Source organism: Pelmatolapia mariae, linkage group LG14 (genome assembly GCF_036321145.2).
Source record: "Pelmatolapia mariae isolate MD_Pm_ZW linkage group LG14, Pm_UMD_F_2, whole genome shotgun sequence".
NCBI classification, from domain to species: Eukaryota; Metazoa; Chordata; class Actinopteri; order Cichliformes; family Cichlidae; genus Pelmatolapia; species Pelmatolapia mariae.
Genome location: NC_086239.1, coordinates 33,831,734 through 33,854,669, shown reverse-complemented (window position 1 = coordinate 33,854,669; position 22,936 = coordinate 33,831,734). Strand labels below are relative to the sequence as shown.

The 22,936-nt window shown below is 38.5% G+C and overlaps 2 protein-coding genes across 2 annotated transcripts; both read right to left on the bottom strand.

Annotated features, from left to right (window-relative positions):
• Positions 1-36: 36 nt before the first annotated feature.
• Positions 37-10,288, bottom strand: dhx34 (DEAH (Asp-Glu-Ala-His) box polypeptide 34). Its single transcript, XM_063493342.1, has 16 exons — positions 9,368-10,288; positions 7,871-8,182; positions 7,244-7,498; positions 7,060-7,162; positions 6,562-6,779; positions 6,286-6,460; positions 5,816-6,009; positions 5,600-5,701; positions 5,243-5,506; positions 4,835-5,002; positions 4,594-4,699; positions 3,177-3,283; positions 2,302-2,571; positions 1,892-2,083; positions 540-684; positions 37-395 (listed from the first exon to the last, which is right to left on the bottom strand). The coding sequence occupies exons 1-16, from the start codon at positions 10,043-10,045 to the stop codon at positions 256-258; spliced, it is 3,429 nt and encodes a 1,142-aa protein (XP_063349412.1). The 5' UTR covers positions 10,046-10,288; the 3' UTR covers positions 37-255.
• Positions 10,289-11,830: 1,542 nt separating this feature from the next.
• On the bottom strand, positions 11,831-22,850 carry st14a (ST14 transmembrane serine protease matriptase a). The gene is made up of 19 exons (XM_063493722.1): positions 22,809-22,850; positions 20,086-20,242; positions 19,281-19,411; positions 19,120-19,190; positions 18,824-18,990; positions 18,626-18,661; positions 17,931-18,165; positions 16,065-16,204; positions 15,869-15,972; positions 15,612-15,724; positions 15,384-15,520; positions 15,200-15,304; positions 14,971-15,075; positions 14,765-14,890; positions 14,511-14,633; positions 14,179-14,359; positions 13,020-13,291; positions 12,592-12,728; positions 11,831-12,207 (listed from the first exon to the last, which is right to left on the bottom strand). Exons 1-19 carry the CDS (start codon positions 22,848-22,850, stop codon positions 12,049-12,051), a joined length of 2,541 nt encoding a protein of 846 aa, XP_063349792.1. The 3' UTR covers positions 11,831-12,048.
• Positions 22,851-22,936: the final 86 nt, after the last annotated feature.

The window sequence follows — 22,936 nt, the reverse complement described above, 5'->3', positions numbered from 1 at the left end:
GTAAAAAAAAAAAAAAAAAAAAAAAAATTAAGGAGACTAGTTTTATAAATCTGCATCTCTCCTACAGGAACAGGACTTTACAGTAAGCTACAACAGAATATAACAAGTGACCACTAGAGGGCAGGAACATTGCCTTAACAAAAGATCCACAAGTCAAAAGGGAGGAAGAAGACACAAATTTTCCATTAAAAAAAAACAAAACAACACCCCCCACAACTGCCACCAAAGCTGTTATCCTTTGGATGCTGGGGTCCATTACTTTGCAGAATACATGTGCTGCCTTTTATGTTTGAGGATCTCAGTGGAGGTGAGGGTCAGGTCTTGATTGCACACATCACAGTGATAAACTCTGGTAAGGCTTGACACTGATGAGCTTGCTTTTCCACCCTCTGGCTCTGAAATAAAATACAAAATAAAAACACACACAGTTGGCAAACGCACTCACACTTCGTATCAAATTCTTTATATCTTCTAAAATAAAGTATGTGGCCTAACGCTTAATGTGTTAAACAAATCAGAGTACAAAAGAAATTCCCGACCTTCCTCGGGCTGCTGCTGTTCTCCAGCCAGCCTGCAGGAAGCTTCATGATGCATTCTTTCCAGTGGAGTTAGAGGCATGTACAGGTCACAGTTGGGACAGCTCCAGAAAGTACGCAAACACTCACTGTAGAGGTCTTTTGAATCCTGCAAATCATAATTTAGAAATACTAAAATAATGCGCCACGATCGCCCTAAAACAAAATACTCGAGACATTAAACCTAGAACTGACCATCTATCATTTTAATTTTTAATTGTACTTTTTCATTATAACTTGGTTGAGGAAATGGCACGTTATAATCCATATACAGCCAAACTGCAGGTCTGATGTCTCTGTTGATGCAGTTAGGTTAAAATCCTGGTTCTGACGTACACTCTGCATCTATATGAATAACATTGAAAGGGACAGTCTAGTATATAACAGTAATTTTGAGGGTCATTGTCTTTAAAGAGTTATGGATTCCACGTGCAAGGTAAAAGTATTTCCAAAAAATGCATTTTGTCACTTGTATTACTTTGGAAGAGATTAAATTTCTGTCATAGCTTTTGATTTTGGAGGTTGATAAGTGAAACAATATATAAAGAACTCTCAAATAACTTTTTAAAAACCCCAAACAAACCTACAGTCATGAAAAAGAAATTTCCAATGTCTTTCATTTCTGTGGTTTCAAATATCAGGACATAATAAAATCACCTGGTCCTAACTATATTCTTTCTCATGAGAGGTTTAAGCATAGCCCTCTTAAGGTCCCACCAGCATTTCAAGTGGGTTGAGGTCTGAACTTTGGCAGGGCTATTCCAGCACCTTGATTCTTTTCTTATTCAGCCAGTCTGCTGTAGATGATCAGTTAGCCAAGCTTTAGCTGTCAGATAGATGGCGTCACAGCTGACTCCAGTATACTGGAAGACTATACACAGGAAGACTCCAGACGAGCAAACATCCAAACCTGCTTTAACAGAGGTGGTCATACTTGCAGATGATCAATTAATCAAGTGCATTTGATTAACAACTGGCTGCTACTTTCCATCTTAATTCCCATGGAAGCAATTTGGGTAATTATTACTTTTATTATATTTATTTATTTTACACCCTGCTTCTACATTTCGGCTTAGTTTTTTGGTAAATAAATAATGACAGTGTTTTACTTTCTTAATTTTAGGATGTTTTAGAGACCAGATGATTTTTTAAATTATGTTCTGATATGGAAAACTCTAGAATTGTCCTTCTTTCAACTTCCATTGCTATATAGGGAATCTAATGTGTAAATACAGCCCTAAGAGCTGAAACAATAATTTCTTTGAAACTTTCACACAATGCATTTCTGAATTGCTGCTGTTTTTAGACAAACTCACAGCCAGACAGTTGTAGGTGAAAAAGTTGGTGACACGTAGGCCTCCTTTAATGGGGTCTGGCTTGGCCTCGGCTCCTGGAAACAGCGGGTTTAAATCTCCAGCTTTAGTGTTCGACAACACAGACTCAGACTGAGGACCAATGTACAGGTTCTGGGTCTGGAAAGCTGAGAGTCGCCGAAGGCTATAACTGACCTGTCAGGGAAAGTAAAAAATACACAAAAAAACATTTTGACTATTAACGTATTGGTCTTATGTACATTGTTTACATTTTATCAGCTGTTTAGTGATGTGTTAAATTGTTTCTGGAACAAATGGGCGATTCTTCTAACTTTATCATTCTGCTTCTCTGTGTTCTAGGATCATCAAGTGAAGGCCATTATACAGTAACAACCGAGCTGGCACATCAGTACCTCAGTGTAGAGCAGAAAGCGGACCAGGCTTTCACTCAGCTTTTGCACAACTCTGCGGGACACCCCCTGCCCGACTGCTGCTCCCCCCGTTGAGTTCTGTCCCAGCTGGGCCTGCAGCAGGCGCTCCCACTCAGCCCTGAGAGTAAGCGCTGTGGACAGCACCTTCAGAGCCTCCTCTGGCTCCTTCAGCTCCAACTCCAGCCAGCCGTCCACCACTAGTCGCGTACAGTCAGCGTTAGTGTCCACTGAGTTTGCTACCAGCAGCAGCGCCTGTTGAACAAATTAGAAATGATTAATACATCATATATGAACTGGCAAAAACTGGGAGTAATGGAAGAGACGATGAAATAAAACCATAACCTGACACAGAATCCCCCATAAAGTTTTCTTTTCCACAGCCATTATTCATCCCTATATTCTGATGTTCCTCTCTTTATTAAACCTGCAAACTGACAACATTGTGCCACAGTTCTTGCTACTTCATATGTTACTAAGTGAAAAAAATTAAAAAATAAAATAAACTGGAAGAAAGGAATACACAATCCAGTTTAATTTACTGTCCCATGTGTGGTGTGTACCCAAATAGCACATCGTAATACAAAGAGAATATCATGTAATCCATTTTAGTTTAATTTAAAGCATGCAACTTGGTGCAACACTGGAGCGAGTGCATTAATGGATTTCAAGAAAATATCACTATGTTAAGTATTTGTCCTACTCTGAATCGGTAATAGCATCAAACTGGATTAGTTTTGTTTACATTCACAATATCAGGTGTCTTTAAGATAATACAGAGCATTATTATCCAACATGTTTTTTTGTTTAAATGTAGTGGTTTGTGGAGGAAACAGGGATATCCCACAGCAGGTACTAACTTGCAGCGCTGGAACCCGCACACAGTTTGACAAATAGGGTTTGTTGGTCTCCAGCAGAGTGACGAAGGCTAACAGCTGGTGTTTGGTGCTGTCTCTCCTATCAGGCCCTGCAGGCAGGAAACACAAATGACATGTGAGATATTCAATAGAAGATCAAAGGTAAACTCAGTGATCAGAGGGCAGAAAAAGAGAGATTTTGTTTAACTGGAAACAAATGAAAGCACTGCTGACCCTTTATTTCCTTGAGCAGGTTACAGTTTCTCTTTGTCATATAAAGTTGGACTTTATATGACAGGAAATGTGGTTTCATATAATAAATCAGATTACTGAAGATGTTGTTTTTGCTAGTTTTAAAGTAACTTTGAAAAAGAAATGCTCCTCCTTGGTATCTGATTGAGAATTTAGGCTGTGAAATGTAAAATTGTTTAGGAAAATCTGTGAAATGCTGTTTAAATATCTTAAAATATAATTCTGACCAGATTAACCCACCAATGTAAAAGCGTTATCTAATTACAAGCCACATTTTTACAAATATCAAAAATACTTTTATTCACAATCCAATCCAATTTATCAAAGAAAAATTCTAACTAAGTGGGATTCAGAATCAACCAAGCATCTAAGGCGCAGATGGTCAAAGAGAATCGAACAAATACAAATAAAGTAACTCATTTTATGAGAGACAGATTAAGATTTTTACAAATGAGACATCACATAGAGATGGTAACTATTTGGATAAGACGTAGTCTGTTGTTCTGAGGATCTTCACAAAAGCTTATAAATCAGTGCCAAGGTTTAGATGTTTTCCTAAATGATACAGTGGATTAACAGAATTAAAGGAGAAGGCATAATACGCATAAAGGAAAATTAGAAAAAGAGGGAATTTCATACTGTAGTTGGAAACATGGGGAAAATTAAATACATAACAATGAAAAGGTATATTAACTCGGTCTTGGAGAGAGTTTCGATGAAAGAACGTGATGAGATTCTTCAGGACACCTGCACAAAGCAGTTTTTGAAATTTTTCGAGGAATATGTTGCTGGAGGGTTTTTGGGGGGTTTTATTCCCCCATTTTTTGGTCTTGTACACTACTACAGCAATACTGGTGTAAGGTGTAAGACGAGCATGGAATAAATATCCAATGTAAAAGTGGCCCTTTCTTTTAAGGTTTGAGACTAGACATATTAGAAGAATGAAATAAAAATAAATATTTGTTCAGTATTTTCTGATAGCCAGTAAGAAAGCTCTTATAAGAAAAAGGTTAGCATCAGTCTCAACAGAGAAAGGAAGGTGAAAGTTTGTACACTGTTGGGAACTTTGGACTAGAGGTATCATCAGATCAACTGTGTAACGGTTTTTATTTTACATCTGCTGTACAAAAAATAAAATAAAAAATAAGAATGTGAAGGTAGGTTGTACCCATTTCTCCAGTGTCACCCTCAGGCACCTGTAACACTTCTGGGTCACTAGCAAACACACTGGTTGGGTGAATCACCACTCCTTGCTTATTCCTTGTGTGAAACACCTACACAACATAAGATCACAAAATGGAAGTTTAATTTTTCTCCTTACTTAATTTTTTTCAGTCACCATAGAAATAATCAGATTACTGTATATTCATATGTTATAAAAGGAAATTCAGTGTAGAAGGAAGCCTGACCTGGTCAGAGTCTTTGCGGGTGGAGTTGTGTTCGTCGGGCAGTGCCAGCTGAGGGTACAGGCCTCTGCAAAGCAGAAGCTTGAGCAAAGCCTGCTGGTGTGAGGACAAGTCCTGACTGACAGCCTCCTGCAGCTCTGACACATTATGCCGTAACTTGAACTTCACCTCCTATTGCAAACCAAACAGCACCATGGGAAAAAATATTAATAATAATAAAACTGACTTCAGCTTTTCACCAGAGCCTGCTATACTTGCTGCTTTATTTGAAAGTTGAACTTACTAGTTTGAAAAACAGGGATAAATCATATTTTTAATAAAAACTAGGCAAAACAAAACTTGGGATGGGATGTGATAAAATTAAGAACAAGTTTGTAGTGATCATTTTTTCTGTTACACCTTCTAAGATACCTGTATGTCCAAGTTCTGTCCAGACCCCTCCTTGTTCCTCTTAGACCTTCCTGTTTCCTCTGTGTCTGATCCTGAAGAGAAGTCTCCTTCCTGACCCTCCTCCAGCCTCAGGACTTTACGTTTGCTTCCCTCCTGCTGTTCATGATCTCTCTTCAGCTGATGCAGCTTTCTCCTCTCAGATAGCCTCTCCCTGCGTTGCACACGGTCACCACCAGAGGGAGTGCTATCTTCTGATTCCAGCAGGCTGTGGCTCCTCAGCAAGTCCTAATAATGAGAAGGATTTCAATACCCGTTCTCAATCGCTAAAAAGCCTGAAAATGTTTTATAAATGTATGAAATGCTTTGTGAGGAGCCTGCCTTGAACTGTCTGCGTAGGTTCACCATCTCATATAGCCGCTGCTCCTCCAAGCCTCTCCTTCTGCACCATTTTCTTGATCCGCCACCTCTCTCCCCTTTTACCTGTTTTCAAAATCAGTTTTGTGTCCAGTGAAGACCATTTTATGACCTAACTGCTCCAGTGTTGATTCTCATAATATTAAACATCCAACACAACATGATGCTTGTCTTACTGACCTCCACCCAGGCATTGAAAGTGTTGAGGAGGGTAAAGGGGTCTCCTTGGTTGCTATGCAGGGGCTGCCGGGCAGTGGCACAATCTGGATTGTGCTGTGAACTACGCAGGAAAGGTGACTGAACGCTGAGGGCTGCTGCCACCGTCAACACGGGCTCCACCAAGTTAAACAAACAGCCCAACACCAGCATCTTCCCTAAACAGACACAAACGTGCTTAACCTGAATCCAGCTGACGGATGATCACAAGACCACCACTGTGTCACTGTCAATCCATGTGAAACTTTGTATAATTACTTTTTAATGAAAGAAAAGCCTTAAATTATGTATATTATGTATTTTAACATGTTAAAAACTTTCTTGTTATTTCTTCCACTTTATTTCACTCTCTTGCAAGCATCCTAAAAGTGACTTAGGAAAAAACAACACAAAAAAAACAAACTCCAACATGGTTGTGCTGTATGAAATCTTACCTATGACCACATCAACGGGAAGCTGTGCCAGCAAACTACCAATAGAGGTCAGTTCACCGCGACTGTCTAGCGCCCCCTGTTCCTTTAGATAAAAAACAGCATTCTGGATACTTGCAGCCGGGGGTGGCTCAATAAAAACAAAGGAGAGTGGATCTCCAAGAGACATGCTCTTCATCTGCAAGAACAGAAATGAATAGATGAAGTTAAAATTTACGCAGAAGAATTTAAAAAAACAATTACTATTCTACTAACCTGCTATTCACAGAATCTTATTACCTGAAGAATGAGGGAGTCCAGAGCAACTCTGTGGATTTCAGGCACAGGGTAAGGTGCGAAAGCATTGTAGTCAGACTCTGAGTAGAGCCGGTAGCAAACGCCCGGACCCGTACGACCAGCTCGACCTTTTCTCTGCTCAGAGCTGGCTCGGCTGATCCAGAACTCTTGTAGGCGTTGCATCTTGGCTTTAGGGTCAAAACTCATTTCTTTCACCTTTCCTATAAAAAAGTTAAATAAAAAAAACAACAACAATTTTTATAGTTGCTGTTCTACTTTTAAGTAGTGCATTATTTTGCTGCCGTTAACACTATAGCATTCTCTATTTTAAAAGCTAAACAAGAAAATGTAGCTTTGCACATTCAACTTCTCTGAAGCCTTTTATGTCCTTATTTAATTACATTTTGTCATTTAAAACAAAGCTTTGCTGCAAGATGTAAATTTCAGGGATGGACCATCAAACTCTAGGGGGTGAGAATAATTGTACCACTCGTTCCATACCTGAATCAACAACAAAGCGCACTCCATCTATTGTGACTGATGTCTCCGCAATATTGGTAGAGATGATGCACTTTCTCACCCCAGGAGGAGCAATGTCAAACACCTGAAGAGTAACACAGTGACAGAGGCACAATTAGAATTAGAAAATCGTAACTCTAAATAATAGCTTCAAAGCTGACTGTACCTTATCCTGCTGAGCAATTGAGAGGGTGCTGTGCAGTGTTAAGATTATCCAGCGACGTGTGTGTGTGGCATAAATCTGACAGGCCTCCTGGATGGTGGAGATCTCTGCCACACCGCTAAGAAAGAGCAGCAGGTCACCACGCTCCTCTGGGGGGTAACGCTGATCGATGCCCTGCAGGATGCGCAGATACGGTCTAGGATCCAGTTTCTCAGACTTTGAGGACTGCTCCTCAGGAGGAATGGGCTGGTAAATAACCTAAGTACCATGCCAGAGGGGAAAAACAGGACATTAAACAAAAACAACTCTAAGACATGTCTGCTACTTTGATACAACATTTTACCATTTAAATTTGTAAATAGAAACCAACACCTAGACTACCAAAATTTGCGCACTTAAAACAAATACAGCAAGTACAATAATATTTTAAAAAGTGGCTTTTTTAAAACTTCAATCATTTGACTTGTTGTTTTCTGTTTATCCTAAATTAAAAAACAACTCAAGAATGAAAATGTTTTGGCCCAGTATCTTTTCAGTGCATGTTTTTTGCCTACTAGATGCAAGATGCAAACACATTGTCTTGAGTAAAATGCATATTTACACCTGTGTTTAGGGTTTGCCTCTGGTTACCTGAATAGGAAACAGCCTGCCTGGGACCTGCAGTACAGGAGCACCGCTGAAATAGTTAGAGAACAGTTTGATGTTGATGGTGGCTGACATGAGGATGAGACGTAGGTCTGGGCGGTCAGCCAGCAGAGAACGCAGGACCCCGAGAAGAAAGTCACAATGGAGGTGTCTCTCATGGACCTCGTCAACAATCACAACCTGGTACCGAGCTAGCGTACTGTCCTGCTGGATCTGTCGAAGCAGCAGCCCCTCTGTAAGGAACAGCAGCTTGGTTGCTGCAGTTCGACTTGTCTCAAAGCGGATCTGGAACCCCACCTGAAAAAGACCAATAACATTTGTGAGCTCCAAGAAACTGAAAAATAGCATATATTTAATGCAGTTATAATAAAGTCAGTGCTTTAAGCAAATTTCTATAATGTATTTCACTAAATTAAATATGGATTTTATTTTACTTGCTGTAGTCATCCTCATCTAGACGGAAAATAATACAGTTGGGTGAATAAGTATTTGATCCTCATCTGAATTAGTCAGTTTGCTCACTTATAAAGAAGCAAAAAGTCTCTAACTTTTATGGTAGTTTCATTTTAATAGAGCAAGACAGAATATCAACCAATAATCAGGAACAAAAAACAGTCCATAAAAATTTGAAATTCATTTGCATGTTACCGAGTGAAATAACGATTTGATTCCCTACAAAGCCGGCAGAATTCTGGCTTCCACAGATTGGCTGTGTATCCATGTAGCACACAAATTACAATCAATAAATCAATTACAGATACTTCTGATTTCTGAGTTATGTATATAAAGCATACCTGTCCACAGAATCAGTTTCTTTCATTTCAACCTCTATCAAAGGATGTCAGGGAATCAAAGTTTTGAATGCCAAGCAGCAGAGAAAGAATTTAGAGATAGACAAGTGGGCCAAAATCCCTCCTAAGATGTGTGCAAACCTGGCGACCAACTATAATGTCTTACCAGCATGCGTGCCCACAAGGGTCAGGGTACTAAGTCATGTTTTACTTGGGGATCAAATACTTATTTTCACTCAGTGGCATGCAAATCAATTTATAACTTTTATCTAAAATGGTGGAGGGGTTTTTTAGTCTGTTTTTAAGATTTTTGGTTAATATTATGTGTATCTCCATTAAAATAAAACTAGCGGTAGTATAAAAATGAGAGACCATTCATTTCTTTGGACGTAGGCAAACTTACAAACTCAGCAAGGGATCAAATAACTATTTACTCCACCATATGTTAAAATTGTATTTATTCTGCTCAAATATTGATTATATTCTTTTTCTATTCCTTTTCCCCCTCATTTTAGTTAACCGATGAGCAAAATTCTAGCTGATATTTTTTCAGTCAACAGACCCGAATTATAAAGTAAGTTTTTAGAGTTCCCTAAAGTTTCCGTAAAGTCATTTTACTTTGTACTTTTAAGTGTTTTGGATGAAAGGTTGGGATTGAATTCAACAAATGTAACAATCTGTCCTGACAAACCTTTGATCCATACTGATTGAGGCTCTCAAAGCTGACTCTCTTTGCCAGGGATATACAGGCAATGCGCCGAGGCTGGGTGCAGGCGATGTTATTGAAGCCAGCAGAGAGAAGGTACTGAGGGACTTGGGTTGATTTTCCACAGCCCGTGTCCCCTGCCACTACAACCACTGGGTGAAGTCGCACCAGCTCCACTATCCGATCCCGGTACTGGAAGATGGGCAGGTTCTTCTGCTCCCGGCGAAGTTTGGCAAGTTTGCCAAAACTCTGTTTCTGGCTGAAATCCAGGAAATGCAGGAGCGCCAGGCGGCAGTCGGAGACCTCTTGAGCCCCTGGTCCGGAGGACCTCTGTCTGCTTCTATGCTCTGATTTTCCCATGCGCTCCTCGATGTCCCTGGTGCACACAGATACGTTAATCCGGTAGCGAGCATCGTACTCTTTGGGAAGGCCAAGATCCACCTTGCCCCTGTCCCTCCCTTTGTCTTTGTCCTCCTTTCTGATTTCAGCGCCTGACATGTCTCTCTTCGTTTTAAACCTCTGGAAACGCTCAAAGAAAGCCCAGAACTCTTTATGTTCAGAGCTGCCAGCCTGGATGTAGTCATGCTCCCGGAAAAAGATTTCGTCCAGCTGGGCTCGGCATTGCGAGCTGCCCCAGTCCCAACTCCTCTTCTCTGAAGCCATAGCGTTACTAGCAAAAAATAGCGTTACTTACCTCCACCAGAATTAAGCGGGAGTCGGGTTAACCCCCTCATATAATACATAACTTCCACATGTATTCACCTTTCCAGGCTCGTAGCAGCCTAATGTCACATCTATACTAGATAAACTAGAGAGCGCATTTCAAACGCTAAAGGTTTGCATTTGCCTGAATGACACAAATCTTTAATACTGCTTTAAAATGCTAAATACAGACAACTGTATATTACAAAAATAAAAGCCGGTGGGAAAACTGGAAACTCTAAATAGGGGACAATAATACGGGTGGACTACTTCCGTTCCATCCTTTAAAATCTTCCGATGTTCCGGTGAAAGCCAGCGTTTAAAAAGAAAGCGGTGACTTGTAGAGATGTCACGCCCTAAACCTGCTCCTCATTTTGACAGCGTTAAATGTTGTTAATGATTTATTTGAACTTGCCTTTGTCCAAGGTAGAATGATCGTATAGTATATCTTTAATTACTAAAAAAAAAAAAAAAAAGGGACAAGAATTGGGTGGACAATTATTTGAGATTTCGGCAAATCCACAAAGAGTCAAATATATACTTACACCCCCACTATTAGCTGTAAACATGTTCCTTTGCAAGTTGCACCTCAACCAGATCATTTTGGTACCCATCAACAAACTTCTAGTATCATTCTGGCACCCTTATGCTACAAAATTTGGTGTTCTTATGTTTGAAAGCTTCACCTTTACTCCACCTCTTGTCAATGTGGCTTAATAATTCAGTCTTTGTAAAACTTTTCTCCTGAAGGCATTTGGCTTGTGTCAATTTTGGAACAGGAGCTTCTTTCTTGGTTGGAACCCTCTCAGTCCATGGCAAAGTAAAACTCGCTCCACTGTGGACAGTGACACTGATGTTCTTTAAATTTCCAGTTCATGGCAGGCTTTAGTCTTGGTGGTTCCTGAACATCTTAAACATTTTTCTCTTTCCTGAGGGCGACAGTTGAGATCCTTCTTCAGACCTTGGTAAAATGGTGATGTAACCAAACAACATGTACTTGCATACAGTTGTTTTAACCAATGATACTGAAAACTTTCATCAACGCTCGTTTGAAGATTAGAATAGAATAGAGCTTTATTGTCATTGTACATGTACAATAAAAGTATGGGTGCTCCACACCAATTGTGCCAGAGGTAAAAAAAAAAGAAGAAAAAAAAGTGGGCATCTATGTTGAGGGTTTTTTTGTTCTTACTTTTTTTTAAATACCAGTTTTGTTTTGGTTTTTTTAAACTTAGTAGTCAAGTTCGACGCAATACATAAGTGTCCTGAAACAAAGAGTAGGCGAACGACTGTGCAGGAGAAATATTTTTATTTAAAAATATCTGCAATAAAATACACATTTACAAATATTTGGAAACAATTTAACTTTGCAGCTAGTACTAATATTGCGGTGAATTGAAGCGTGTTCACATGTTACAGCAGAACAGAAAATTTAAACTAAACCTGTGTTTGACCATTTTGTGTTTAGAGAAAGGGGAATAAGTTTTTTTTCAGAGATTCAGCTGAACTTGTGATACTGATCCATAGGAGGTAAGTTGCAATGAGCTTGCTACCTCAGAGCTTTTAATTCAGAAGTCAGGGAGGAAAAATATAAAAAAACAAAAACAAAAAAAATCCAAACAGTGTTGGGAATTTCTTAAGATATACAGCTACATGTACGAAATAGGTAACAATCACACTGGAATCTACTGTGCAGGAAATAACATTATTCTCCATTAAAACATGATAAAAATACACAAAAATAAAACATTTATTTACATTCAAAAATATTTCATCAAGCCCCAAATCACAGTGCATCTAAATTGTGTCGTAACTGCTCTTAAAGCATGTTCCTCACTGCAGCTACAACTGAGAGTAAAAGCCACTTCATGGATAGTCAGAGTGTTTTGGGTTTTTTTTAACTGTGGCACTCCTCCTCAGTCCTCATTTATGTCCATGCCTTTGGCCTTATTTGACAATACAAACTAAACTCCTGTCTTTTCTTTGATCCAGCCACGGAATTTGGTAACTGTTGTATAGATGCCTGGTTTGTTTCTGCGAGCACAGCCATCACCCCAACTGACTACTCCAGCCAGGAACATACGATTGCCGGAAGGACTGGACAAAGGACCCCCAGAGTCTCCCTAAAGCAGAAAAATGCACAGGAACACAGGTAGACATGTTAGCATAGAGGCAATACATGGGGATGGTGTGGGGATATTATGAATATCCAATTCTGCAGCGGGCCAAAAAAGAAAATCAAAACAAACAAATTAATTCTACTTTCTAAGGTGAAATTCCTCTGCTTACCCCATTGTATGAGTGCATTTCACATTCTATTCATATACTATTCATCAATATATCCAAGACGACCTAAAACTGTACATGTTCTCTCATGACATTTACAGATTTAGTTCAATCAATTAATTCCTCCATCTACATCATGCCACTGTCTGCAGCACAAGCAGGGTTTTTTGTGTTTTTCCCCAAAAAAGAAAAAAGAAAAAAAAAGAATAATATCAAAGTACCTGACAAGCATCAATTCCTCCACTTAGAACACCAGCACAAAACATCCGAGATGTGATCTGCCCCGCCATCAACTCGTCGCACACAGCTTGGTTTATGATTCTGACTGAAGCCTTTTGGAGCACTACTGCAGCAGATCCTGAAACAAACACACACAAAGAGGAAGTCACATCACTGGACATCTTTAAAAAGTTGAAAATGCTTGTATTACAAGTGGTGTTTATATAAAGACATATAGTAGTTTACATTGGCCGATTTACAAGGTGTGTAAGAATAATTACTAAAACTAAATCTTAAACACAGAAACACAGAAAAACAAGAGAAATTATTTCATTTTATGCTGATTTAATGTTGAGCTCAAGTTCAGGCTTTTATATTTTTAGTTTTGGTGGCTACAAATATTTCTTAAAGTGACAAATCATTTACTCACCTCCTTCTCGTGTGGCACCCCACCCAGTGATCCACACATCCTGGCCAGGTGGAAACTCATGTTGCGGAGCTGGCAAGCAGATGGGTTTTATGTAGTCACTGTAGGTGACAGGACTGTCCAGCTCCATCAGGGCGATGTCATTGTCAAAGGTGAATTTGTTGTAGTTAGGGTGAGGTATGACCTGCTTCAGATTCCTCTTTTGAACTGGATCTCCTAAGCTTTTCTGTGAATGAACGCCAAGGTAAATTTCCCAAGAGCCAGGCTGGGAGAGTCTGAGGAAGTAAGCAACAAAATGGATGAAGGATTTTATTCACGGTCTCAATTATTAATGAACTTATAATTAGCATATTATGTGGCACTATATATAATTCCCATTATAAGGCATTTTTAAAATATACTTTAAGTCTGATTTCTCAGCGCTTGTTGAATATAATAAGATGAGAGTGTGGCTGTGATAACTGCTTGCAAAATAAAATTAATTGCCATTTAACTAACACTAAAGACAAAATATTAGACAGACTGAAAAAAAACCCCAAACAAAATAAATAAAATGCGATTTTAGAGAAAAAAAATATCAGGACCTTATTTTTGATAACTTGTGTTTTAATACTGTGTTTATACTGGGTTAGAGCAAAGTGTAGAAAAAAATGCATTTAAAACTTTCACTGATGGCCTGGCAAGGGCCGAATTATTTTTCACCACATTCAAGGATTTTGTTGCTATTAAAAAACGTTCAATTTACGTCTTTCAAGTGAAACTATTAAATTCATGATTTGCTGATTTTAGCTTTATTATTTAAATAATTTAAGCAGTACCTGAGGCTTTTCTTAGTTTTATTAAAGTGTATAACAGAATTGTTGTTATACTGACTGAGTACCATACTCTACTCTATGTAAAGCTATTTAAAGTCTTGAAAAAAGGATAAATTAACTGAAGTCACACAGAATTTGTAAACAACTTTGATTTTTCTAAAGTAGACAAATATTAACTCTGTTATACTCCAATGGTACTCATTTTCATGAATTTTTGGATTATAAGATCTCCTAAATATGTAAAATATGAAAAATAAAGACAAATAGCTTACACGGAGAGAATATAAGATCATATTTTTCACAAAAATCTGTGTCAAAGAGGGACAAAGAATAGGGTAAGAAGTTACTTGTAAGAGCCTTCATCTTGCACACAATGGGCAGCAGTGACCAGCCATTTCGGACTGATGAGGGATGCGCCACAGACGTGACCTAAAGTTTTGGCATGGAGGCTGATCTGCCAAGGAAACTCCCCTTGTTCTGCATTCTGACCACCTACAATACGTTGGGTCCTCCCACGTTTCCCACAGTCTGCAAAGTAAACAATAAATCAGTCAAAGGGCTGGTGTGCTGCAGCTTATTGTGAACTGGGTGGAGCTCCACACCTGTTTGGATAAGACAACCTAAACTGCACAGGTGAAGGATGAATGATTAATTTAAATGTGATTTTTTTGTGACATACCGCAGTTCTCCTCATCAGATCCATCACCACAGTCCGGCGTCCCGTCGCATTCAGGATTCACTTTACTGATGCATGTATTGTCTTTACATTTGTATGTAAAATCTGTGCAGCCTACAGTTAAACCTAAGGAGAGAAGAAAAGGAGAAAAATCAATCCAAAGCTAATTGTCAGTCAATCCATTTCTAGCCATTTCTCTCTCGCTCTCTCCCACCATCTATCTATATGTATAGCAAAGTTGGGCTTATCTGTTGTACCTCCTGTGGCTTTTGTACAGTCTTGTTCATCTGTTCCATCCCCACAGTCGTCCTTTCCATCACATTTCAGCTTCTCAGAAACACAGTTTCCATTCTTACACGTTATTTCCCCAGATTTACACCCACCTAATACAAAAGTAACAGGCATGTTTAAGCATTTCCAGTGCTGATATGAAACATATTCCATCAATGTTACAAGGCCTTACAATCCATCTCATCTGTGTTGTCTCCACAGTCATTGACGCCATCACATTTCCAGAACATGGGCTTACAGAATCCATTTCTACAACTGATTTCAGTTGAACTGCAGCCTGGGAAGGGAGGATAATGAACATTAAACATTAAAATGATTCTCAGGATGTGACAAATCCTCTCATAATAAAGAAAGCAATTAAAAAATGTGTAGTCTTAGCATCACGAGTAAATGGTACTTACTGCATTCCACCTCATCACTCATGTCTCCACAATCATTCCAACCATCACATCTTAGCGCTTGCTTAATGCAGTTGTTATTTCTGCATTGGAACTTGTCTGGACAAGCTGTGAATGGCATGGTTAACATGAGAAACACTGTCCTAATGTTGAGGAATATTCATTATTTTAAAGAAACTATGCTTACGATTTTGAATGTCAATGGCCTCATATTGTGCCAAAAAGCCATGGTCCACACGAGACTCATCAGAATAAAACACCACAGTCATTTTATTGTTGTTGCTGGTTTCTGTCACTGACCCATCAGGTTTTTCTCCACACCATCTGAAAATGGAATGTACAAGCAATGTCACATCTGCTCTGCTCTGGCATTCCCATTTTTATTTTTTTTTTAAAAGCACAAACACGGACTCACTTCTTTCCATCGACCTGCACATAGTCTTTGCTACACTCTGTAATTTTTTCATAGCCCAGCTCAGACAGCAGTAACTTTTTGAATACAAGCTTCACTCCCTTCCCAGCAGGGACCTTAATGACAATAATAATAATAATAAAAGATTAATACTACATACCACAATAGGATGGGATATTCAGGAGTGGTACAGAGCAGAAATATGGATGACACACATGATATTGTTGAGTAGTATGCCATTTAAGGGACTGACCACTCACCTCAATTGACCACTGACACGTAGTTTTAGGAGGGTAGTAATTTGGGTAGTTGGGAGAAGAAAAGTTGCCTTTTGAACCTGTCAGTTTCTCACCACATGCTAGAGCTGTTCAAAAAAAAAAAAAAAAGATGCATCAGCACAAATGTCAAACACTTATGTTGTTCCTTAAAAAACTGCAAGTAAACTTTAACTCCTACCTCTATTTCCTTTTTGAACTTGTGAGACTTGTGCTCTAAAACCAGGGAAGGACTGGTCATGAGTGGCCATTGTCACCAACATTACATTGCCAGAGGACAGAAAGCTCAAAGGTTTATTAGGTAAATATTTGCCACACAACCTGTAGAAAGCAAAGAGAAAACATTAACGCTCTGAACACACTGCTAAGAGACTGACACACAAGGAAGATTTGGTCCTTTAAAAAGCACATCATATTTCACTCTTTCGTGACATGGATTCATCCCCTGCCTTCCTTCACGTGTGGTTAAATTACTTTTCACTATTGTTCAAAGTTACGTATAAAACGCTTAAAAATCAGCTTCTTGGCAGAATTTCTTTCACATAATAAAAAAAATGTAACAGTGCATTACCTCTAAAAAGTGACTCATTTTACAGCAGAGGTTATATTAGCTTCTCTACAGAAAAATGTTTACAGACAAGCGTTTCGCTATTGCACTTATCTCATCAGGGCAGAAAAACCACTACCCACACACTCGTAAGTCTTTCCTGTGGAAAGCTTTCTGTTTTTTGATTACATGTAGTCTTGGTTATAATGAACAGTTAAATTTACAGCTTCAGTCAAAGTGCTCAACAAATTCTGAACAAATTATTTGCAAGTGCTATTAATCTAAAATGAGGTTTAACCAACATAACTACACCATTATGTACAGTTCGATGAGAGAGTTTCTTAATAAGTAAATCCTCCAAACTTAAAAGTAAAAATGTGCACCACTCAATATTGTACCATAAAATCTAAACATGTTTTCAGCAAACAGGGAACTAAGTGAAAAGTGTCTGCTGCTACAGATTGTGAATAAGGGGTTACTTGATCTCACAACAGTGAACAGGAACCCTGTACTGTGTTCACTGCACATATGGAGAACAGGAAGCGCAGTTAGGAGATTTAATACCTAAGAAAAACAGCACGTCGGTAATTTTTGAGTATTTGGGATTTGAGACTGGAGATGTGCACCAGAAACAGGTACTGAAAAACCTGTCGCACTAAAGTTGTAACATCTAGCAGAAACGCAACCAACTTATACCAGCACTTGAAAAATCACCACAGGCTTTTGCATGAAGAGTGCATGACAAAAAAGTCTGGCGAAGAGTCAAGCGAAAGTGGTGCTCAGGCTCATTGTAGCAAACAGCCTGCAATTACTGCATCTTTTGACAGTTTAACTCTGTTAGACAAGAGCAGCAAAAGACAATGGGAGATGACTAATGCCATAAAACACTACTTTCGAACTGGTTTCTGATGAGTGATGGACTCTGCCAGAGCCGCCCTTTGTCACCGATTCTGTTCAGAATTTTATGGACAGAATTTCTAGGTGTAGCCAAGTGGCTTTTACTCGGGTGGTCTCAGAATCTCATCTCTGCTTTTCGCAGATGAGAGGTTTCTGTTGGCTTCATCTTTATTTCATTAAGTTTAATTTTGTTACCATTATGTTTCAATTTTACTTAAAAAGATGATTATGTCATTTTCTATCATCTTCATGAATGTTACTGTACATTTTGAATTTTGTGCTGAAGGTTAATTTGAAGTAACTCGTGAATCGAATTGAAAACGCAATATCTGCCAGAAAAATCACAATTAGATCATTTCCTAAAATCTTTAAGCTGCACTCCAGAGTTTACTAGCAGATTGTTAGCAGTCAAAAAGTACCAAATTTACCCTTTACTAAAAAAAACGTCAATGCAAAAGCATCAGTATGGACATGCTTTCATATTTTACTGTAATCCTTCAGTGATATCAGTATTATTTCATTGTTTTACAGAAAAAAGGAGCTCAATGAAGCACAATTTTAAAAAAAGAATCTTGAAACTGATGTTTTAAACGGCTAACTCACTCTTCCATAACCAGACTCTCGATGGCCACCAGGGAATCGTAGATTTTGACAAAATCATTCTCGCAGCTGTCTTCCAGGTCAAATGTGTCAAATACCAGCTTGACTACATAGCCGGGGTCAGCTCTCAGCTGCCATTGGATGAAGGTGTTAGGAGGATAAGGACTGTTGGGAAAACCCGGCGACTGGATCTGTCCTATATAATCAACCTTGGCATGCTCTGCAAACTGCAGATTATCTGAAAGAGAAACATTAAGATTTAGAATTTAAGCTTGTGAATCACTGTCACACATTTTAAGACAGATATATTAATATTACTATTACTAATAGTATGCAAATGAAATGTAGTTTCGTTAGTGGCCATGACCATTCTGCAGTAAGCTTTTTCCATTTTTTGATGCAAGTGAAACTGAATAAAAAATGGTTATTTATTTATTTATTTAATTTTTAAAACGCAAAAAAATTTGGTATGGAAAGAAAGAGTAAACAAGCGCCCTTTTGGTTTCTACTCAACTCCATGGCAGAAAAGTGTTCTACTCTAAAAAGAGACTAACAATAGTGAAGAAAGGTGTCGTCCCTGGTAACATGTTCTATAGTGTAAGGTATATGTGGTTTACTATTTTCGGTCTATGTAGATGATTTGTTAGTAGCACTTCTAGTGAAATGTTAAAAACAAAAAACAAAACTTGAACACTTACCCTGAAAGGATCTTGAAAACATGCGATCATCCAGAGCTGAGAAGTTGAAACAGAAAACAAAAAACACAAAACACAGACATAAGGTTAGGACTGACTGAAAAACAACCACAACCAGATAGAACGTGACAACTGACAATATAACAAACAAAAGTGTATATTTGATATAGACTGAATGACAAGCAGTTGCTTTCACTGTACCTGAAGTGACCACATTTTCAAAAGTCAATTCATTGATAGACGTGCGCATAGAATTGCGCATTTTTTTCACTAGCGTATCTACTGAAGTCATTTCGTTGTCGACTGCTCTTTCTTGCCCCACGGGGACGTTGAACTCAGACAGGTAGTAGGCAATGACGCTGCCCTCACTAAGAGCAATGACAGCAGGGTTAGAAACAACAAACACATGACCATTACATACATACATACATACATACATACATGGCAAGTTTGAAGGATTTATTCCTTCACACTTTCTTCACACTTCATGAGCGTACCTGAAGGCCTGAACTGTAGACTCGCGGTAGTATTTTGACAATTGAGGATTTTTGGAATAGACGACTTTAAGCTGAAAAGAGATCGAAGCAAAATCATAAAAAATGAAATGAAATGAAAAATGAAAATAGTGTTGACACACAGAAGCTGGTGGCATTCTTACCTGTGAAATCACCTGCTTTGCTAAAGCCTTAAACTCTGGAGTGCTGGAGTTCTCATAGGCGTTGATAAATGCCTGGTTTGTGATCCGCATGGACCCGCTGTACATCCTCTTGACCCGCTGCTGTTTACGGACTTTAGGATAACAAAAGACTCAATGTGAACCACATACTCTTACGACACAAGAAACGCGCTTAGTGTTCACTACTGCTTCTTCTCCTATGCCAAGTGTTACTGCTGTTACTTCTTGTGGCTTTAAAATGTTTCCTTCTCTCATTGAGATTTAACTATCCCTTCAGTAAACCCTCGATTCTAGCTCTTTTAAATCATGAGCTTTAAAACTGTCTAAAGCTGTGTAGGTTTCCATGTGCAAACATACAAACAGAATAAAAAGTTATTTTTGGACTTTTGAAAACCATGTGTGCTTATATATTTTACACATTTATAGAAATAAACTTAAATAATACAACAAGTGAAGTTAAATTTTTTGGGACTGCATTTGTTTAATAACAGGAAATCCTGAAGCTTGTCAGATTTCGGTGAAATTTGATGCAACAGATTGCAACTGTTAGAGAATTACAGATGGGTAGAGATGACTCATGCATGCCACAAATATAGGAATGATTTAGTTACTTAATCTTTAGCAATAAGCTTTCAACCTTGTGTTTTTTACTGTAAATTTAATTTTGTTTTTATGACATTTATTCATTGTTTATCTGTAGCTGAGTGTGTACCATTTGTTCAACGCTGCAGGTTTTGAACAAAATGTACATGCAGTACATTTGCCTATTAAACAGAGATGTACTTACACTGGAAATGCCAGACAAGTATTCCAGCCATAAGAGCTACAAGAGCAGCCAAGATCACCACGCCAATCACAGCCCCAGTTTTCCCTGGGCGCTTTTTCTTCTCAAGTCTTTTGGTGTCCGATGCTGGTAAGTGGACATCGATATCCCAGTCTTTGTCCTTGAAGGAAGACAGACAGTTAAACAGATGAGAGAAAGCTCAACATGTAAAACTCAGGTGCATTAATATCAGCCAGCTCTAAATATTACTCAAAATTACAAAGGTTTAGACTTGTGTAGATAAAGGTGCAAAGGAAAGCAAAGCAAAGCATCTCACGCCTTCATGAAAAGATAATCATAAAGATAAGCAACAGCAGCAGACAGCAAACCAACATTTACGTATTTAAGGAATGTCCCTGCTATTGGTGACCTACATAATTCTGTTCTCAGATACAAGAAGTGTGACACATTGAAGTTTGAAATGTTATAATAGTTTTCTTTTGAAATATATTTTTCCAACTGAAAGAAACATATTTAAAAAATCTGTGAGCAAAAAATTGGCTCGTGAGCAACAGAAAAGAGAGATTCACTGTCTTGTGCTGTTAATGAATGAAACGAGAACTTCACGCCATGACTCATGCTCTGCTGTTACCTTTCAGAGGTGAGACTGTGGGGGAGGGAGTACAAAGGTTTCAGCATGTAAAATCCTGTCAAACCTGCTTGGCGGCAACTACTCACAAACAACATGTTTCTGTAAGTGCTTTGTGTAGCGTAACATTAATAAAAGAAATAAAAGAGTACGACATGCTTTTGCCTTTTTTTTACTTTATAAACCACTGGAAAGGCTTTCTTTCTGCCTGTTTAAACTTGAAGCTCATTATATAATTAAATAACATATTATTTTCCACTGATGAGGTCATGACTCAAGCATATAAATGTGCTGCTTTGGCAGAATAGTTATTTGTAAAGAGCAAGCTTTATATTTGTCACAATTAAATATAATGTTAAATGCTAACTGAAGAGTTTATGCAATCTATATCCACTTCATTGTTCTCATGTGTGGATTCACTGATCAAGTTGCAACATAAAGGGTCTAGGTTAATAAAAGGAAGAATATATCTCATAGAGCCCCATCTGCCTACTACTACTGTGGTTGCCTTTGCAACAAAAGATATAGTACTAAGATCCATTCATATATGTAAAAACAGTGTATTTAAACTCTTCATGAAGCTCAAAATGTAAGTCTTAGTGTTAGGTTAAACTGTTAAAGAAAATTTCTTTAAATGGCCTGACATCTAAAATGTCAGGTTTTAACAGAAATTTGCTAATTATACTTGAAGAACACATAAAATCAGAACAGTGCACTTAGTCATTTCCCAGCCCCTCTATCAACAACCACGACATGCACGGTACAGCAAAGCAACTTAGAAGTCAAATACCATTCACACCTGCTCCACTGTGCAAAATCTTGACACTATAAGGGACTAATCACACAATAACACGTTTTATTTATCACCACAATGTTACGATGTAGAGTATTCTTGGATAGATAATAATCTACAAAGGAGAATGACTAGAGTGAACAAGTTGAAACAAGGTGGAGGAATTCAGACAGCAACCTTGGGAGGGCCAGCTGCTCTGGGAACTGTGAAGGTTCCTGGATGTTTTTATGTCCAAACCCCTCAAAATATATTCCGAAGTTACTTGATGAAAAGAAGGTTATCTAGAGTTTTGACTACTTTTTGTCAACAGGTTCTGAAACATTAATTTCTGGCATTCTGCAGATTGGAAGATCCCATAGCTCATTTTGTTGAGTGTAATTAATGAGCTTTGGGAATGCAGCCACATAAGCAGATTTATTAGAGTTTTCCATACATCCACCCATCCTCTTCCACTTATTTAATTCATGGGTTGCAGGGGGGCTGGACCCTATCCCAGCTGCTGCCATAAGGCGAGAGGTGGGGTACGCCCTGAGAGACAGACACTGTCAGATTCACCCCTATGGGCTATTTAGAATCACTCAGGATCTTACTGCTGTTAGGGAGCAGTGCTAACCACCACCAGTTTTTATTAGTTTCCTTGTAAAGGTTTGTTTTTGGTCATTATGATACAATATTATGATATACTGATTATATTTGTAAGATTTTAGAAGTATAGTACATGCATGTTACTATATTGGAATACAATTTGCACAAACACTGAGTAACTTGTTATTGAGTCTCAATAAACAGATGCACAAATAACTGTGTGGCTATGTGGCACTGTCTGTCTCAGTGTGTGCATTAATCGATGTGTAGATGCTCATTAAAAACTCTTTAGCTATTAATTACTAATTCTGGTGATTTAAAAAGGTGAAAAGCTGAAAAAAAGGAGTGTGGGTTGCTCAATCAACTGCTCTCGTCAGTACATGAAACTGAAAACTGTTTCTGAGTATTGAAGTTCTTTTCCACTCACTAACTTGTTTATCTGTAGGCAAACCAGTTTTTGCTGAGTGAGTCAGTCAAAATAGCACAGCTTAATACACTGACATCAAGTGTGTGTGTGTGTGTGTGTGTGTGTATAATACAAACACAAGTAGCCTTACACTTTAAGTCTGAAATATTTGCTGATTGGAGATGTTTCTACCCACACGTCTTTCACTGTGTTTCTACGGCAATTTGGTTGACTTCCTTTATGCATGAGTATCAGGAAATAAGTGAAAGCAATGTGAAGCCCCATCACCGAATAAAAAGAAACAAGTGACTTACCGATGCTGGGGTGTATCGCGTCCCACTGCTTAAGTGATCCATCTTGGAGTCACTGATCAAATGGAAAACGACTTAAAACGTCTGAATTTCTCCTCCTCCTCTTCGCCCTACCACTCCTTCTAAAAGCC

Excerpts from the sequence above, each read along its gene's own strand:
- dhx34 (XM_063493342.1), bottom strand. The coding sequence starts at position 10,045 with ATGGCTTCAGAGAAGAGGAGTTGGGACTGGGGCAGCTCGCAATGCCGA. Across the intron at positions 3,284-4,593 it reads GGGTGACACTGGAGAAATGG|GGCCTGATAGGAGAGACAGC; the intron begins GTACAACCTACC and ends TCCTGCCTGCAG. Across the intron at positions 2,572-3,176 it reads TGCGGGTTCCAGCGCTGCAA|GCGCTGCTGCTGGTAGCAAA; the intron begins GTTAGTACCTGC and ends TTTGTTCAACAG.
- st14a (XM_063493722.1), bottom strand. The coding sequence starts at position 22,850 with ATGGATCACTTAAGCAGTGGGACGCGATACACCCCAGCATCG. Across the intron at positions 18,662-18,823 it reads TGAAAATGTGGTCACTTCAG|CTCTGGATGATCGCATGTTT; the intron begins GTACAGTGAAAG and ends TCAACTTCTCAG. Across the intron at positions 18,166-18,625 it reads GTTTTCAAGATCCTTTCAGG|ATAATCTGCAGTTTGCAGAG; the intron begins GTAAGTGTTCAA and ends TTTCTCTTTCAG.